Source organism: Sardina pilchardus, chromosome 9, assembly GCF_963854185.1.
Source record: "Sardina pilchardus chromosome 9, fSarPil1.1, whole genome shotgun sequence".
Taxonomy (NCBI): domain Eukaryota; kingdom Metazoa; phylum Chordata; class Actinopteri; order Clupeiformes; family Clupeidae; genus Sardina; species Sardina pilchardus.
Window position 1 is genome coordinate 33,758,884 of NC_085002.1, and position 19,953 is coordinate 33,778,836.

General features: G+C 41.6%; 1 protein-coding gene across 1 annotated transcript in view; it reads left to right on the forward strand.

Moving 5' to 3' along the window:
* pcbp4 (poly(rC) binding protein 4) overlaps window positions 1-19,953 on the forward strand; it is a 129,476-nt gene that overhangs the window by 51,686 nt on the left and 57,837 nt on the right. Inside the window, exons 4-5 of the mRNA XM_062544837.1 lie at window positions 945-977; window positions 17,972-18,088. Coding sequence (XP_062400821.1) covers window positions 945-977; window positions 17,972-18,088 — 150 coding nt within the window. The remainder of the gene's footprint in view (window positions 1-944; window positions 978-17,971; window positions 18,089-19,953) is intronic.

Below are 19,953 nucleotides of genomic sequence, written 5' to 3' on the forward strand. Positions count from 1 at the left end.
ACAAAAAACAGCTGGAGGGTTTTAAGTATATGGCTGTTCATAGTTCCACATACTTAGCACATATACAAAGTATGAGCCGATTTGGCCGACCCCCATCTTCCCACCTCTGCCTGGTTTTCTCATGCAATGACTCTTAACATGTATTTTTATGTGCTGAGGTTGTTGAGAAGACATTGTATTGTTTCAGTAAACTCTTAGCTACCATTGCTCTATTGAGATTGAATGAGATCTAGCATTTTGCAAACAAAGTTAACGCAAGCAAGTTGCAAGTTGTTTGTTGCCCCCCTGCGTCTCACCTCTCACCTGGTTGTCTGTTGCCGACAAAATTGCCACGTGCATCATCAGCTTTACAGTTAGCCATCACATTTTACTTAAAGATGGAAAATGAAATGTCTCATAGCCTATTTTAGTTAGAGGCCTGAACATGGTGAGTGGCACAGAGCCATGACTCATGGGTAGCCTATGAATACATATTATAAACTCATAGAAAGCATGCTTTCTACATTATGTTTATGTAACCTATCGGATGTGTTTCATTTTTGGAAGAGGAAACAAATGCTTCAGATGAAACTATGACACTAAAACAATGTTATCAAATGGAGAAGTAGGGAGCATGCCTATGTTCCCACAGCCCTTTGTTCCCACAGCTCTATGTTCCCACAGCCCTATGTTCCATTTCCAAGGGCTTTATCATCAATTTGTCTAAGATTTTATCCCCATTTCTTGCTAGTCACTTACACCCCTAACCCCATCTTTGAAACTAGAAACATCATGAGATAACATAGGGCTGTGGGAACATAGTGGGAACATAGGGACTAATTTTCACAATTTTCAGTTAAAAAAAAAAAAAAAAACAATCTTAGAAATGTGGGAACATAGGGCTGAACCCGAAAGGATAAAGTTGTTCAAATATTGTATAAGATGTATTTCATTTTTCTCCACAGAAAGGAGAGACTGTCAAGCGAATACGGGAAGAGGTAAGCCTATAAAAACCTTTCAGTATGTAGTGAATGAAAACAAATGTTGCTAGGGTAATTTAAGTGGTTGCTAATGTGTTGTGACTGCCTAGGATCAATATTCGTTGTTCAACTTTCTTTGTTTCTATGTTAAACGTTTATTTAGTGATTGCATCTATCTATTAATGCAAGGAACGTCTGTCTGTGTGTCACTCTGTCTGTCTGTCTGTCTGTGTGTTCCACGCATAACTCTCAAACCACTCATCCAACTGACCTAAAATTTGACACATGTATTGCTAATGACATGCGTGAGTGCAGTGCAAAGTTTGGTCATGTTCGGACAAAAAATGACAAATATATCGTTAAATTAAACAAAATACAACTCTGCCGCAATCCCACAATTCTACCACTCTCTGCACTAGCCACTCCCCCTCACTCTCACTTACTCCAGCATAGAAACAAAAAAGCCCATTTCGCTGACAAACTCCGTGTTCATGGACATTACGATGTCTCACGTAAACAACGGACCGTTTCAAGATTGTTCATGTTGGATAAACATGCTGAGTCCGACACACATGCACCCATGTTGGTAAGCAGGCTGTTAAAGTCACGTAACGTTCACTTTTTTATTACCTTGCAAAGAGTAAAAAGCTCTAACAGCACGGGCCTGATTCTCATCACCAATCTAACATGATCTACCTGCATCAACGTCATTGGGCAACACGTTTCTTGGAAAACATTGTTTGCACGGGCACTGCACTAGTACCGAAAAATCCCGGAAGAGAGTGAGGAGACATGGGGACATTAACCCCATTTATACTGTGGGCCAAACCTGTTGCTGAACTTAGTTCCTGGCCTAGGAAAACATTTACACTTAAAGGAGAACTGGCTGTTTTTAACATGGTGCCCTGTTGCTTGAGGTCACCTATATTGTTGCTAAGAAAAACAGTAAAACAAATTGGTGCTACAGTACGTAATGTGAGTTGGCCTGCTAGCCGCTATGCAGCCAGGCTGCTACAAAGCCATGCTCTGGGGGCATCGCTTTAAACTGTGCCTTTGTGACTCAAAATGTCATCACAAGTGCTGAAGAACATGAACAGGGTCCTTACATGACACCACTATCAGTTTATCAGTTCAACTCAGTAATTGTGAAGAAACAGAAAGCATACAGTGTTTGTACAGGTAGTCACATATAGTGCAACCGAAACGTTTCAGACCCATTGAGGTTTTCTGCATTTTGTTATGTTTCAGACTCATCTTAAAATGGAAACCGGTATTACTATCTCATCAATCTACACATAATACTCTTAATACTGCACAAAAATAAGGTGTTAGGAGTGTTTTATACATTTATGCAAAATAAAAGAGTAAAGCATTCCATTTACACATTCAGACGGTCCTTGAGATGCTTCTACAACTTATTTAGAGTTCACCTACTGTATGCCTAAATGAATTCACTGGACATTATTAGGAGAGTTGATGGTGTATGTGAGAGTGAAAAGCAAGCCACAAGGTTGACAGAACTGTCCATAGACCTGCAAGACAGGATTGTGTTAAGACACAGATCTGGAAAAGGACACAGGAAAAGTTCTGCAGCATTGAAAGTGCCAAACAGAATGGTAGCCTCCATCATTCTCAAATGGAAAAGGAACAACCAACAGTTTAGATCTGGCCGCCCAGCCAAACTGAGTAATTGGGGATGAAGGGTGTTGCGTTTTGTGTCTACTCTGGTGCCACGCTCCCTTGGAAGAGTTGAGATTGGTTGTCCTGTGTGTGTGTGTGTGTGTGTGTGTTTAAAACCCAGGGTTGTGAGGCTCTCACAGCACAAAAAGAGGAGGCACTTTTTCAGTGTATGTATCTGACGCAAAGGCCCCATTTTGACGGGTTTGGGATGTACGAGAGGTTGAACTCGACTGAGGGGCTCTCTATCTGAATCAAATTCCCTAATCTGGGGTTTGGGGTTAATAAGGGTGGATTGACTGAGGTGCTCTCTCTATCAGTATCAGTTGGTCTGCCACTGTGGTTAAAGAGGGGTTTAAAGGTACAATTACAGATATTTGTCTGCCAGCAGAGGTGAAGGGGAGGTTAAAGTGTAACTGCACCCTAAAATATGTTTTTTGAGCTGTTGATTGATTGAAATTACTCATAAGTGGTGACCTACACTATTACCTGGGTTAATATTGACAAAAATCGTGTTTCTCGACAAAAGTAACATTTCCTATGATTTTGTATTGGAGATATTGCTCTCCGCGCCTTCTACAGGTTGAAACATGCCATGGCATGTTGGTCCAAAATGCTATTGGAATGCTGACGTTGTCCTGCAGTTCTCGTCCAACACTACGTCACCGGGTCATTACAAATTAGGAATGAAACGCCCCAACACCTGCTGACCTGATTAGCCTACCTGTGAAAAGCCATGTCTGTAGCATTCCCAGATTGACACGAAATCACCATGGTTGATTGGCTGCAGCAGGGCTGCACTCCTTTCCAAATAGAACGTCCTGCCCATTTTGAAAGCCTTTTTCAGAAATGTGAAGTGGGTGGAGTTATGGGGTGAAGTGACACTGTAAAGGTCCAGGGGTCTCATGTACAAAGCTTGTGTATACACAAAAATGTTGCGTGCACCATCTTTCTCGTTCACGGTCGGATGTTTCAAGGGTGTCTAAATGCCTAGCCTGGCACGCCCTCCCAGTGACGTAACACCTTCGGCTTTTGCTGTCGCTGGTCTGGTCAACTGCTAATCGGGAAGGATTTCTGAGTTGCCGAAATCTGCGGAACTGCCCCCTTTGGTCGAGAACCAATCAACTTTGAGCAGCTCCAACGGCTCTGGGTAGAGGCAAAGATATCGATGGCTTTGGGTAGAGGCATGTTCAAGACAGAGGAAAGAGTGTTGTTATTGGTTTAAACTCGGCAAACCGCTTTCTGACATCGACCAGTAGCAAATCGAGGCACTTAACTCATTGGCTGCCAGCGATTTTCAGTGCAGAGCGCTCCATACTGCCAGACGTTTTACAGCATTTTGACTGTTTTTCCAAGATCCACCGAACGGTGAGCTTTATGACTATGTAAACACCGAAGGTACCAAATGAAAGATTAGACTCTCTTCTTTCACCAGGAAAAAACGGCTTGTTTCTATCGTTTTCCGTTCTTTAGTAATCGTCAGTAGAACATGGGTTAGTTTTGCTAAAAACACCTGTTTTTGACCAAAACATGGAGAAAACGATCTTTTTGTGAAAATCAACTTTTTAACGTTAGCGTTTCAGTAGTATGTCAACCACGATTGCACTGTTATCTCGTCAGTCTTGTCAAGGTTGCTAGGGACTCTGATGGTCGCTAAAGACTCTGAACAGGATGCTAGACTTAGCAAGCTAGCACTAGCAAGGTTGTTGTTAGTCTATATCGCAATATCCAATGTAAATGGATCATACCGTTCACGTGTTTTCCATCCTTGATGTAAGAAGTAAGCATATTTATTCCCTGCATCGCGTGCAAACTAGATCCACTGTGGTCGATCTTCAGTGTGTTTGCTAGTTGTCTCTGTATGACTTGTGCACTCTAGGCAGATACTAATGATCCAAATGGCACTGTTGCCATCTAGAGGTTCGGATCGCTAGTGCAGTCTGTTTACAAGCCTGAAACTCTGCCAGATCGTTCCCAAGCCCACCCAGGAGCCCTCCCCATTGAAAACGGCAATTGACGTCTATAGACGTCAATGGCAGTGAACGCATGTGTCTAAATTGACGTTTAAAGACGTCAATGGCAGTTAATGAGTTAAAGGAGGTGGGTCAACCAGCGCTTGGAGAAACCGTGTTAGCACAGGCTCTTGGTGACCTACACTATTACCTGGGTTAATATTGACAAAAATCGTGTTTCTCGACAAAAGTAACATTTCCTATGATTTTGTATTGGAGATATTGCTCTCCGCGCCTTCTACAGGTTGAAACATGCCATGGCATGTTGGTCCAAAATGCTATTGGAATGCTGACGTTGTCCTGCAGTTCTCGTCCAACACTACGTCACCGGGTCATTACAAATTAGGAATGAAACGCCCCAACACCTGCTGACCTGATTAGCCTACCTGTGAAAAGCCATGTCTGTAGCATTCCCAGATTGACACGAAATCACCATGGTTGATTGGCTGCAGCAGTGCTGCACTCCTCTCCAAATAGAACGTCCTGCCCATTTTGAAAGCCTTTTTCAGAAATGTGAAGTGGGTGGAGTTATGGGGTGAAGTGACACTGTAAAGGTCCAGGGGTCTCATGTACAAAGCTTGTGTATACACAAAAATGTTGCGTGCACCATCTTTCTCGTTCACGGTCAGATGTTTCAAGGGTGTCTAAATGCCTAGCCTGGCACGCCCTCCCAGTGACGTAACACCTTCGGCTTTTGCTGTCGCTGGTCTGGTCAACTGCTAATCGGGAAGGATTTCTGAGTTGCCGAAATCTGCGGAACTGCCCCCTTTGGTCGAGAACCAATCAACTTTGAGCAGCTCCAACGGCTCTGGGTAGAGGCAAAGATATCGATGGCTTTGGGTAGAGGCATGTTCAAGGCAGAGGAAAGAGTGTTGTTATTGGTTTAAACTCGGCAAACCGCTTTCTGACATCGACCAGTAGCAAATCGAGGCACTTAAAGGAGGTGGGTCAACCAGCGCTTGGAGAAACCGTGTTAGCACAGGCTCTTGGTCAGACTAAAGTCTCGCAGAGCCTTTGAAAGTCGATGGTAATCAGGCTACTAAATGCCAACTCTATGTATGGCATACACACATTTCTACTGGTCGTTGCTAGGCGACGTTGTGGCGCTGCTCTTGTGGTGACCGGCTGTGTTGGCATAGTGTTTTTTGTTATATTGTTTGTGTCACAGAAGACGAAGGAAACGAGGTAGGAAAGCTGGTGTCAGAACTAAACTCAAAAGAGAAAGTAAACACCGAGCGCTACCCTCCGTCATCCTTAGTAATGTACGTTCCTTAAGGAATAAGATAGACGAGCTTCAAGCAAATGTAAACTACATGCATGAATATAGGAATGCTTCCATCTTAGCGTTCACGGAAACGTGGCTTGATAGCAGCATAGATGACCATGCACTTTTTATTGGAGGCTTCAACACTCCGTTAAGGCTGGATAGAGACAAATGCAGCACTGGAAAGGCACACGGAGGCGGAGTCTGTCTTTATATCAACAACCGCTGGTGCTCTACAGTCATCATTCGCGAGAGTCTATCTATGCCTGATATAGAGCTCCTGGCTAGGGATGGGCATAATTAATCGACGATCGAGGATTGATCATTAGGAATTTCGTCGATAACATATATTTGTAATCGATTAAACAGTTGCACGTTGCGTTGCGTAGTGAGAGTCTTGAAACAATGATATTAATTTCACTGCGTGGCAACAATTAAACATTTTACCAGTCGGGGGAAATGTTTGACGCAGTTACTGTAACTGCAAGTTTCTGTTTTGATTTCAGTAGTAGCCAATCATGAAGGGGTCACAGTGAAGTGTGGCGTGGGACCATTTTAATTTTAAAAGTGACTTAGTACACTGCAAGCTCTACAACAACATGTATGGTTATGCTATTTAGCATACGCCTTTGTCCAAAGCAAAGTACAACACCGCCACACTCAAACTAGTCTACCACTTGAATATAGCAGTGCATCCTGTAATTTTATTTAGCCTACCAAACAGGTAGAATCTTACTACGAAGAAGAGAAGCAGTCGCTGTAGTGAGACACCAGTCTGGTGATAGTAGCCTAGGCTATGTCGTGACGGCATGCGATATGCTGGATTCAATAAATGTCCATGCTAAATTCGAGTTGATGCTAGGTTGAAACTGAGCGCAATCAAAACAAACTCGCAGGTAACTGAGAGTGGCTTGAAATATTGCCCCTGATTGGTAAAATGTTTAATTGTTGCCACACAGTGGCATTGATTTAATTGCTTCAAGACTCAAACTACATAACGAACACGTTGTGGTTTTGTATTTTCATTGCATTTTAAATAAAATAATAATTCATTTTAATATAAAAATATTAATGATTAAATGATAGTTGATTGTTAATTCTCCCGACGATCGACTAAGAAAATGTAATCGAATGCCCATCCCTACTCCTGCCCGTCCTTTTTATCTACCAAGGGAATTTCCCCAACTATTTTTTATTCTTGTGTATATTCACCCCAAAGCCAATGCGAACACAGCATCTGAAACCATCAAGAACACTGTAAATAGACTTGAGCTAATTTCACCTGACTCATCCAAATTTATTTTGGGAGATTTTAACCACTGCCCAATGGACAAATCATTGAAAAAATGCCAGCAATATATTACATGTGCCACACGTTTTGACAGAGTTCTTGATAAGTGCTATGGTTCTATTTCAGGGGCTTATAAATCTGTACCCCTTCCTCCTCTTGGAACTGCTGACCATAACTCTATCCTCCTTGCCCCTGAATGAATACATAGTAGTCAAGAGAAGAGACAAAGTGGTTAAATCTGTAAAACAGTGGAATGAGGAAAGCATTGATGAATTAAGGGCATGTTTTGAGTGTACATCTTGGGAGGCCTGGCAGGGTATTAAGACAATGGCAGCAGTCAACACTGTGCGTGACTTCAGACCTGTGTCTGTGGCTGGCAGCAGTGATGAATCCCTCCCCAATGAGCTTTACTCTTTTTACACCAGGGGGGTATTTCACAAAACCAAGATAGGGGATTTAGACAGGCTTACTGGGTTATCCTGGATGAACATAGCCTTGACTTGGTTTCACAGAAGAGATCACATATAAGTTACCATGGGAATTTATACTTGGAAGCTAGCCTGCTCCCGACCAGGCTAACAGCCAAGCTAAGTTAATTCTAATGGTAATTGCATGATCTGATTGGTTCAGCTAGATGTCATTCAAATCAGACCTCCATGCGATTTTTTCAAAGAGCTGTATTCCATTTATATATTATTTGCTACTTGCATTTACTCGCAAAACACAGCAGAATGTCTGCCTAATACCATATGGATGTTATTTAAATTATGGTGGCCTTATAATTAATAACATACTCGTTGTTTGCTTATTTTTTGACGGACGTTTGATGAATAGCCTAGTAGTTTATTGGAAGTGGAGGGGACATTTTTCAAAGGTGTTTTCAACTAATTCGACAAATTAAGATATATATAGTCATACTGTGTGCATCTTTGCGGTGGCAATGCGCTTTCTTAATGACGTTGCGTGCCGAGACAAGGAAGCTCTCACACGTGGGTGCATACGTACATTTGCATTCACTTGGTCTGCCACACCTACTCCCGCTATGTAACAGAAATAATCATGATTCCCATCCAAAAAAGTACAACTTTACCTCGTTGTTAGTCTATATCAAAAGCGGTTGTTCACTTTGTGTGCAAGACGCTATTTTTCGCGTCTTTTTTATTCCAACCGTGAGTTATTTGGAGGAGAAACGAGAACGCGCACACATACCGAATAACTTACACCTGGCTTGACCTAGCCGCCTCAACTCATCTGCGCTCAGCATTAGTGAAACGTGTTTTGCATGTTTACTTTGACCAGGCTTGGTCAACCGCGTGTGTCGTCACTTATCTTGGATCTACTTACTCTGGTTTTGTGAAATAGGCCCCAGGTTTGAGAAAGATCACCAGTCTCAGTTGGCGGATATCATCACTAGTTTGACCCCGAGTGACCCTGTCATCATCACAGTTGAGTCTGTGGTGGAGTGTTTGAGAAGGACACAGATCAAGAAAGCCCCTGGTCCAGATCACATCTGTGGTTACACACTGAAATACCGTATACACCCGAATATAAGACGACCCCCATTTTCCAGATTTATTTTATGAGGGGAAAAAATATGGTTTTCAACAGAAAATCATTTTATTTGATTCTAGTGATAATTCACTGGAAAAAAACATTTGAACACCATTCATTAAATATTTGGATTAATGTTTCACAAAATAAACTGCAATCTGTCAATGAATGAGTTTAGAAATAAATGGATGAGGGAATGAATGAATAACCTTTCCACAAAAATGCATTATAGGCTGTATGTAACTGTGGTACTGTGAAGATAGAAAATAACCATCTGCTTTTAATCAAACACATCTGACATTAAAGTCTTCAGGCAAACCTGAACAGCAGTGCAAAGGGCCTTTATGCTGCACATTAAACTTGGCCTATTCCTCACATCCCCTGCCTCGCTATAGGGAGGGAAAGTGAAAACCAGCGCCCCAAGTGGTTGCGTTCCTATCGAAGAGCAGCTCCAATGTTAATTCCCATAGACCGACTTTTCAAATAAATACTACACAGCTATACCAGCGATCTTATCCACCAAAAATATTTTTCAGTCTTCATACTGTAATAATCTACTAACTGTGAAAATATCAGACCCTATTTCGCCTTAATTAAAAAAAACGTAATTGCTCGTTTCATTTCATAAATGGACTACAACTACAAGTGACGTGACACCCTTCCACGACATTACTCGCCTAGCATGGTTTGTTTATTAGCCTGTTAGCTAGTTGGTTAGTTAGTAGACAATCACACTTACTGCCAGCTCTTGTGTGAGTAGGAGCACAACACAAGTTATCCCAACATAAAGGTAATTACCACGCGGTTTACATCGCTCTCTGTTATTACAAAAATAAAGCCAGTTCAGCAAATTGCCGTTTTGATCAGTTGGAGATGAAGCGCCCAAACTGGTGACGTCAAATGCTACTGTAGCTAGTACTGTAGTTCGTTATCACCATGTTACAGACAAACTCAAAACAATTAAACTGATCCTAAAAAATAAAGTATGACCACTGGAAGCAATAGAGCTGACCTAAATGCATAGCATATTGAGGGCGTTTAACTAAGTTCCCATCATGGGCTGAGATATATTTTTTTTTAAAGAAAATCCCATCCCCTCCCGCTAGCCTCTAGGAACGCAACCACTAGATGGCGATGAGATTACTTTCCCTCCTATGCTCACTCTCACTGTCCTCACTATCATGATGCTCCACGAGCCCCTCCCACAGAATGTCATCCTCGCTCCCATCAAGGGCATTAATATGCAGCATTTTCTTAAACCCATGAACGATGCTCTCCTGGCTTATGGCATCCCATGCTTGGAGGATCCAAGTGCAGAGCAGATGCACAGCTGGCTTGTGAAGCTTTCCCGTAGCGTAGGCGTTAGTGCGTGATCGTCTGACAGGAGCCGCTCAGTGTAAGGCTGGGATTATATTTGCTGTTAGACCAAGCGTAAGCGTATGCGCCCGTGTGCGACCTGCTGTGTCCTGTGTACAGACTCGCTGCAGCATTATGCAGCCAACTTGAGGTCTTCACGAGGGGGAGACTATAGTAACATCAGATGTGGATGTGGCCATGTGCCATTGTTTACTCTCATGATTGCCCCCAGCTTCAATGTCGATAATGCATCTTGCAGTCACCTTTTTTTGGAGTGATCGCCCCCTACTTTCTTATCAGCATTGCATCTCGCGGACGCGTCATGTTCACTTGCGACGACGTGCACGACCGACGCACCAAACGACCGCAAAGTACGTGAGGCAGCCATGATGCGAACACGAACGCGAACACGTCACTATTTGCATGAGCCACGACTGAAAAGACTTCCGATAATATCAAACATGTTTTATATTGTCGTAACGGCAAAACTAGAAAAAGACTGACTCCGACGGACTTAAAACCGCTAAGATTGGCACCTTAAGGCTGGCTTACATTGCACGATTTTGGTCTGTTTTAACAGTCGGCGACTACATTTCCAAAATGGGAGTTGTACTAGAATCTCGGCGCGCTCCCGTCATCTAAAGCCTACTTTACACTGACAGACTTTGACAAGATTTGGGAAAGATCCTTGAAAGATTGTAGTCTTTTAACTAATGCCCCTCATTCAAGCTTTACTCAAAAGACTACAGTCTTTCAAGAATCTTTCCCAAATCTTGTCAAAGTCTGTCAATGTAAGGTAGGCTTAAATCGTTTAGTGTAAAGCTTACACTGGCAAGATTTGGGAAAGATTCTTGAAAGACAGTAGTGTAAAGTCTGAATGAGGGGCATTAGTTAAAAGACTACAATCTTTCAAGAATCTTTCCCAAATCTTGTCAGTGTAAGGTAGGCTTAAAGCCTACCTTACATTGCCAGACTTTGCAAAGATTTAGAAAAGATTTTTGAAAGACTACAGTCTCAGACCCTCTCACATCTAAAGACAATTCATTGAGTTTTTAGTCACAGACTAGTCACAGGCCAGTCTCAGATTAGGATTTTGCAAAGACTGTGGGTCACTATTTACAAGACTGCTGCTAGATTCCTTCAAATTATTTCCGTCGTGCACTAGGCTACACGTCATCATCAACAGGAACTCACGTGATAGCCTACTCATATCAAAGTCATTTTTTCGCGTTTCCCGTCATCTAAATCGTTTAGTGTAAGGTGCCAATCTTAGCGGTTTTAAGTCCGTCGGAGGCAGTCTTTTTCTAGTTTTGCCGTTACGACAATATCAAACATGTTTGATATTATCGTAAGTCTTTTCAGTCCTGGCTCACGCAAATAGTGACGTGAACATTAAAAACCAATAGTGACCTCGGTCGACGAACACGAAAACGGAAGGGGCAAAATAGGCGACAGCTGTAGCCTATATGATTATTTGTTATTTCATTTCATATAAATTATTAGTCTAATTATTCTACGTGACAGAACAGCTCTATATCTGTTAGGGATGTCACACATGAAACAATGCTGCAGAAACGCGAAAAAATGACTTTGATATGAGTAGGCTATCATGAAGACATGAATTGTCTTTAGATGTGAGAGGGTCTGAGACTGTAGTCTTTCAAAAATCTTTTCTAAATCTTTGCAAAGTCTGGCAATGTAAGGTAGGCTTTAAGCCTACCTTACACTGACAAGATTTGGGAAATATTCTTGAAAGATTGTAGTCTTTTAACTAATGCCCCTCATTCAGACTTTACACTACTGTCTTTCAAGAATCTTTCCCAAATCTTGCCAGTGTAAGCTTTACACTAAACGATTTAAGCCTACCTTACATTGACAGACTTTGACAAGATTTGGGAAAGATTCTTGAAAGACTGTAGTCTTTTGAGTAAAGCTTGAATGAGGGGCATTAGTTAAAAGACTACAATCTTTCAAGGATCTTTCCCAAATCTTGTCAAAGTCTGTCAGTGTAAGGTAGGCTTTAGATGACGGGAGCGCGCCGAGATTCTAGTACAACTCCCATTTTGGAAATGTAGTCGCCGACTGTTAAAACAGACCAAAATCGTGCAATGTAAGCCAGCCTTTAGTTTGGCCAGCGCAGTTGTCTTTTTAGCGACTGCACAGGCTGAAAACCACCCCAATGACGTCAGTTCACAGTTGTGATAGGGCCGTTTGGAAGGAATCTCCCCATAACGAGTATGACAGGTGTCTCGTTCTGCCTCCTTACCAAAGACTCTAGAGCGGACCAAGATGGATCGATCCATATATTACGAACAGCACTGTAGCCAACGTCTGGGACGACGCTGGAACTTATCCCTATGATCCATCTTGCTCTGTTCTAGATCCTTTGCTCCTTACGTTAGAATGTGCCAAAATGAACAGAAATCGAAGGGATACCTTCTTATTTGTGATTTCTGGAACAGCGGTAGGCTAGCCTACTGAAAACGTGAGGATAGTATGCTATTTTTTTGCTGTTGGTTAAATAGACGAAAAACACGAAAAAACACTTGATATTTAATTAATGTGCTACAATGCAGGCCTGTTAACTGTATGACAACAGTGGTTTATTTAAACACATCATATCAATTTATTCATTTATTCATCATGCTCATTTTAATGAGTAAAAATGAAAGTTATACTATATTTAGTACAAAATCCCGCGATATCCCCCGCGAGGTCTCCCGCAACTGAAGTCAGGCACACGGCAGCTCAGCTGGACTGTCCGGGGCCAGCTGCGTGTGATATTCGATAAGACTCTCAAGCTCTCGTTGACGTAGGAAGCAAGCTTAAGTCAGCCGCAGCTCATCGTGAACGAGCCTATTATAAGAACTGGAGAAAGTGAACAAGTCCCGCCCCCATTCATTTCAATGGGAATGCTAGGCTAGTGAAAATTGCCAAAATTGAATGATTTTTTCAGGCTTCAACATGGCGTTTCAAGGGGCTTGTTTCCGGTGCCGTTTTACTTAGCCAATTAAGTGCCAGGTTACTGATTGACATAAAGTACAGAAGGAGAGCTTGTGCCCAAGCTAAGTGGAACAGCCACCAATCAGCATGAGGAGAATATAGGAGAAACGGCACCGGACATGATGTATTTCTGGAAAATGGCGACGAGTTATTGCCTTGATAATCGGTGAAGCTAATCAGTCAAATCCTGACCCCCTGCTCTCACTAGATGGGTACTTCGTTTGGCGTGATTTCCAAGCGTGCATCGATGCATCTTTTTGGCCTCAGATATCCCATAATTCATTGCGCAGCGCAGGTCAAGCTCCATACGTCATGCAAATCATCAACACACCCCCTCCCCGAGTCAGGTGACGCAGGTAACTAGTTAGTGCTGTCCAAATGTAGGTAGGGACGCATACTGAGGAGCAAGCTAACTGAGGCGCTACTGGAAAGAAGGTACGATCCAGCGTGCACGCTTGACTTTTGGACACAGCCCTAGTCCCGTCCGAATTGGACATTTGCATTACAGAGGTTATGTGATAAACCTGCATTAGCCTACTCTACATCCCCCTGTAAAATAAGTCCTGTCCGAATAGGGCTTTAGTCTCCTTTGGCATAGTCTTACGTTTCAAAATCACATATTATTATCACATATTACATGGGGGAAGTTTGGTCCCATCAGCGAGACATGTCAACATTACAGTGATTCGTTTTTTTTTCCATTTCCAGTAGATCGCACAATAACTGATTTGTACCCTTTCATTGCAACAGTGACAGATGTTGGCATGTCAAAAAACACTGGTGTTTGGTCAGGATTCTCTATCTGATCCAGGGGGTATGAGTGAGTCTTCCTCAGTTTAAAGAGAAACTATGCAGGATTGGCGATTTCATCTCCGGTTTCGGTTTCGTTTTTCGCTCGTTTTATGCTTGCATATTTCTTTGCAGAGCTTCCCCGACAGCTTTAGCGTGTATATTTATACATATGCTATAAATATATAAATTGCAAGCGTGGTTCTTATTGTTCCTTACGCGTTTCAGCCTTCCAGATGTAAACAGGAGTGATCGCCTCCTGAACAAACTGCAAGGTTGCAATAGCGGATAAGGACACTGGGGGCAGGAGCAAATATTACTGTTTTCGATGAAACTGGTCAGTCAAGCAAAACAACGATTTCTTTATGACTATGAAAAAGTTGCATAGGGTCTCTTTAAGAACATATCGCTGAAAAGACAGCAACTTCTCCTCGAAGTCTGAGGGCAGGCGCTGGGCCAAACTTGTTCTACAACGCAGTGTCAGCCCTTTGCGCCGCATCATTTGTGTACACCACCCAGTGCCAGCTTTGAGTTCATCTGTCAGTATGTTCAGCTCCTTCGCAATCTCCAGCCCTCAGTCGAATTATTAGGGCCCGAGCACCGAGGTGCGGCCGCTGTAGCAGCGGCTGCACCGTAGGTGCAAGGCCCTATTGTTTTTGCTCAGATTATCATTATTATTACAGTGCATGGAAATGCACTGTATTGTTATTCCTAGGCTTTTTCTTTTTATTATTTTTATTTTTATTATTATTCTTCCAGGCCCTAATTTGACTCTAACCGCTTATCGTAGGAACTTGGTTCAAACTTTGTCACGTAGCTCTTGCATCAAAGTTTCGGCCTATTACTTTTCATATTTCTACGACTTTTACTTTTTGAAATATTGAATAAAAACTAAACTTAATTTTGCCATAGACTTAACATTGGCTTTGTGACATCATAATTAGCTTTTAAAGAAATAGAATGGAATCAACTTTGCCAGTGTTCTCTCACTGACTTCAGCAACTTCAATGGAACTTCTTCTCTGTGTGTCTCTCCATTGAACTGGATAGCTCACTTGTCATCCCCACTTTCTTTCACTTCTTTTTCTTCACTTCCTCTCACTTTCTCTATCACTCTCTCTATTTCTCCCAATTTCAATAACTTTATCAAACTATATTTAAAATAACACTTTTTATAGCAAAGCAACCACTAAAATTACTTAGTAACAACCTAGCAACCACTTCCATAATGACACCCTGGCAACCACCATAGCAACCCACGTGATTTCCCTAGCAACCAACTTGATTTCCCTAGCAACCAACCTAGTAACCACTTTTTATAGAATAGTAACCACTTTATTTAGCCTAGCAACATCTTAGTAATCACTTTAAGTACCCTAGCATAATCCTAGCAATAACTTTCCATGCACTGGTATTTCCTTCAGGAAATGCTTTTCTAGTTATTATTATTATTCTCTCATCCTCTTACCCGTGCCACGTAGGCCTAGGGTGTGGCTCAGGGACTCTATACCGCCACCTACCTCGCTGGCTGTTGTGGTTGACACATACATCCACGAAAATGAACCATATTTGGTGGGCATGTGTGTGTTATTAATCTGAACAACTTTTACATTTAAACTACATAGTGAAGCTTAGACAAATTTGAGTTATGATTATGATTATGAATTTGGCAGCTACATGTGGAATTGCTACCGTTAGTCAGAGACAGAGCTTTGGCCTAAGGTGTGGCTTTGGGACTCTATAGCGCCACCTGGCAGCGTGTAGTCTGTTGTGGTTGACACATACATTCACGAAAATGAACCAAATTTGGTGGGCTTGTGTGTTATTGCTATTGCTAGTCAGAGACAGAGCTCTGGCCCAGGTTGTGGCTTAGGGACTCTATAGCGCCACCTAGCATGTTGTGTATTATGGTTGACACATACATTCACGACAATTAGGTAGGCTTGTATGGTATAAAATCCTCGCCAAAAGTTTTGTGTGTCTGTAGAAATATTTTGAGTTCGTAAACATGTTTTGTGCACCAGCAAAAATATTTTGTAGTTGTCATTTTTTTTTGTGCATGTAAAAATTATTCGTACATCTGCAAATCCGTTTTGTCACTGTGTGGAAAAAAGTTTTGTGAGTTTGCAAACGTTTTTTGCACGCACAGATTTTCCCTTTGCAAGTGCGTATCTGTTTTCTACAGACACGAAATAGATCTGCGGGTACGAAACGAATTTACAAGTGTGCAAAACTTTTTTACCAATCGCCAAAAGTCATGTGACCTTTGCTCATCTATGCTTATTCATCTATGCTTTTTTGTTTATGTAAAGCACATTGAATGACCTCTGTGTATGAAATGCGCTGTATAAATAAACTTGACTTGACTAGTCAGTTTGAGAAGTGGGAAGTTAACTTGGCTAGGCTGCAGCAAGAGTTGCAGTTCTGATGACTGATTTGTTTATAGTCGTGCATTATTAATAGTTTGTTGGATAAGTTAACAAAGTTACCAGTGAGAGTTGCAACAGTAGAAATTAAGGGGAAAGAACTAGGACCCAGGCTTATAAGCATTCCAGCAAAAGGTCATTTGAGAGATTAAAGAAGAGATTTATTTTCAACCAAAGGATATCTTTCCACTTAGGGAGATTGCACAAACTCATCTCATGAGCTAGCTGCACACACCTTAGAAACTAGATGGTAATGTCCCCCAGTTGTGCAGAGCAGCAAGCAGTAAGTCTGAAATATCATCAAAGAAGCTAGTTGCTACTTCCATTAACGTCAATGAATGCCCTGTGAGAACCAACTTTTACTGTCTGGAACGAACGACACACAAACGAACAATGTCTTCTTCAGGAACCCTCTGACGATCAATCTGTACTGTATTATATTACTAGACTGTTTGCTTTGTCTGTATTTATTTATTTATTTATCTTTCGTCCTTCATGGACTTATGCCTGTGTCCTGGGAACCATTGACGGAGGTCAATGAGAAAGAAAAAACAAAAAAGATGTTTGATAATACCTAAAGCACTAGTTGAGTTTATATTAAGATCAGTGCTGCAGGATTTACAGCAAAGCACAGAGTCATCAATGGCTACACTGGAGGAAAAAAGAGAATGTAATGGCACCTTTCTCACCCTTGCCCCCGCTTTCAGAATTTGTTTTCATAGACTATACAGTGAGGAGAAAGTGTATTTGATACCATGCTATAGTTGCCTAAAAAGAGGAATATAAAATCATCATTTGACAATTGATCTTAATGTCTTAATTAAAAAAATGAGTAAAAATAAAACCGTTAAGTACACCAATTTTCTTAGTGATTGAAGAATGTATCGTAAATAAATAAATGTTCTTCCTAAATGCTAGGGGGAAGGAAGTATTTGACCCCCAATGTAACCCTATGGGAATTTAACACATAGGGTTAACAACATAGGGGCAGGCAGTTTTTTTTTAAGGCCAGCTATTTCATGGATCCAGGATATTATGCATCCTGATAAAGTTCCCTTGGCCGTTGGAATTAAAATACCCCACATCATCACATACCCTTCACCATAGCTAGAGATTGGCATGGTGCTTTTTCCAGTAGGCCTATTAGCCTGTTTGATGCTCATTGAGCTCAATGCAAATCAAACAGGCTAATAGGCCTACTGGCAAAGGGAACTTTATCGGGATGCATGATATCCTGGATCCATGAAATAGCTGGCCTTTGAAAATAAAAATCTGCCTGCCCCTATGTTAACCCTATGGGTTAACTTCCCATAGGGTTACATAGGGGGTCAAATACTTCCTTCCCCTAGCATTTAAGGAAAACATTTATTTATTTACGATACATTCTTCAATCACAAAGAAAATTGGTGTCCTTGGCGGTTTGATTTTTACTCATTTTTTTTTAATTAAGGCATTAAGATCAATTGTCAAATGATGATTTTATATTCCTGTTTTAGCATGGTATCAAATACATGTGCTCCACACTGTATATCTGAAAGACAACAGACAAAAATACAAGGACATATCAGCTGAGCATGACATTTTGAGCTAGAATAAAGACACACATGTACTCACAAATGAATTGTGTTTGTTATGTCTGTACAGAGCAGTGCCCGCATCAACATTTCAGAGGGTTCTTGTCCAGAACGGATTATAACCATCACGGGCCCCACTGAATGTGTGTTTCGAGCCTTCACCATGATCACAGTCAAACTGGAGGAGGTACCTGATGTACACTTACACACAAACATGCATGTTAATCTTTGACAGGGAATGCTACGCCATCAAGGTATCCTGGAGCTAAGCATACTGCCCAGTACAGAGAACAAGAGTCTCAGTGACAAGTCATGGATCCTCCAAAAGGATAACGACCCAAAACTCACACCTAAAAGCAACTAAAAATGGCTAAGTAAAGCAAAAGCAAAAAAAAACAATGGCCTATCCTGAATTGGCCCTCTATGAGCCTTGATCTGAATCTCAAGGCTCTTTTCCATTGCCGGACCTAGAACTTGATTTTTACGATTTGTTTAGCAAAACATTTCTATCAGGACCACTTAAGTCAAAAATACACAAGAGAGAAATATCTTTAAAACCAGTTCTATTTTGTATTTGCCGGTATGGCTCTGTTCAGAGGAAGTTCCCTGTCTTTCCATGAGCTCCATGGAAAAGCCTAGACAGGGAACAGCAGCCTCCTCAGGGGACTACCCTCCCAGATTAAACTGGGAGAGTAACTATATTTCCCCCAAACAGAGCAAGCAACAATGACAACAGTGTGTCATTATTTTTAGTTAAACCACTTTGAGGTGGAGATGGGGAGGAGGTGGGTTGCAAAGCAGCGAGCAGAGAAAGCAGTCCAGACTGACGCAGCTTAAGGCTGGCTTACATTGCACGATTTTGGTCTGTTTTAACAGTCGGCGACAAGGTGGAAATCTTGGGAGTTGTGCTAAAATCTCGGCGCACTCCCGTCATCTAAATCGTTTAGTGTAAGGTGCCAATCTTAGCGGTTTTAAGTCCGTCGGAGTCAGTCTTTTTCTAGTTTTGCCGCTACGACAATATCAAACATGTTTGATATTATCGGAAGTCTTTTCAGTCGTGGCTCATGCAAATAGTGACGTGAACATTAAAAACCAATAGCGACTCGGTCGAACACGAAACAGGAAGGGGCAAAATAAGCGAAAGCTGTAGCCTATATGATTATTTGTTATTTAATTTCTTATAATTTATTGGTCGGCTATTCTACGTGACAGAACAACTCTATATCTGTTAGTGATGTCACACATCAAACAATGCTGCAGAAACGCGAAAAAAATACTTTGATATGAGTAGGCTATCATGTGAGTTCCTGTTGATGATGACGTGTAGCCTAGTGCACGATGGAAATAATTTTAAGGAATCTAGCAGCAGTCTTGTAAATAGTGACCCACAGTCTTTGCAAAATCCTAATCTGAGACTGGCCTGTAACTAGACTGTGACTAAAAACTCAATGAATTGTCTTTAGATGTGAGAGGGTCTGAGACTGTAGTCTTTCAAAAATCTTTTCCAAATCTTTGCAAAGTCTGTCAATGTAAGGTAGGCTTTAAATAAGGCGCCCTTATGAGAGAGACTAATTGCGAGCGAATGAAACAATCAGCTGAGTGGAACAGCTGATGTGGGCTGTGTTGTATCCTTGTTTAGTTACGTATATAGGGTTTGGGGTTGTGTTGGAGCGCCCTCTGCTGGTGAATAATATATGTGAGATACGCTACACCCTGTACGTTAGTTCAATGAGTGTGTTGCTGGAATAAACAGTGAACTGAATGCCGTCTCCGTTTCTTCAAGTATAGAGAAATATAACAGTGGCGACGAGGATGGGATTATTGTGCAAGTAGGCTAAAGAAAACGAACAGTACTTGATAAGGAAGACGGAAAAAAATCTTTCAGGAAAGACAGCAAAGAAAAGTTCAGCAGTAAGAAAACTGGGAAGCTAGCGAAGTGGAATTAGCAAAGTAGCATCATGGCATCTTTCCAAATCGGGAGTATTGGAGAATATAAGGAATCAGACGAGGACTTTGAGTCATATTTTGAACGTTTTGAACAGTGGACAATAG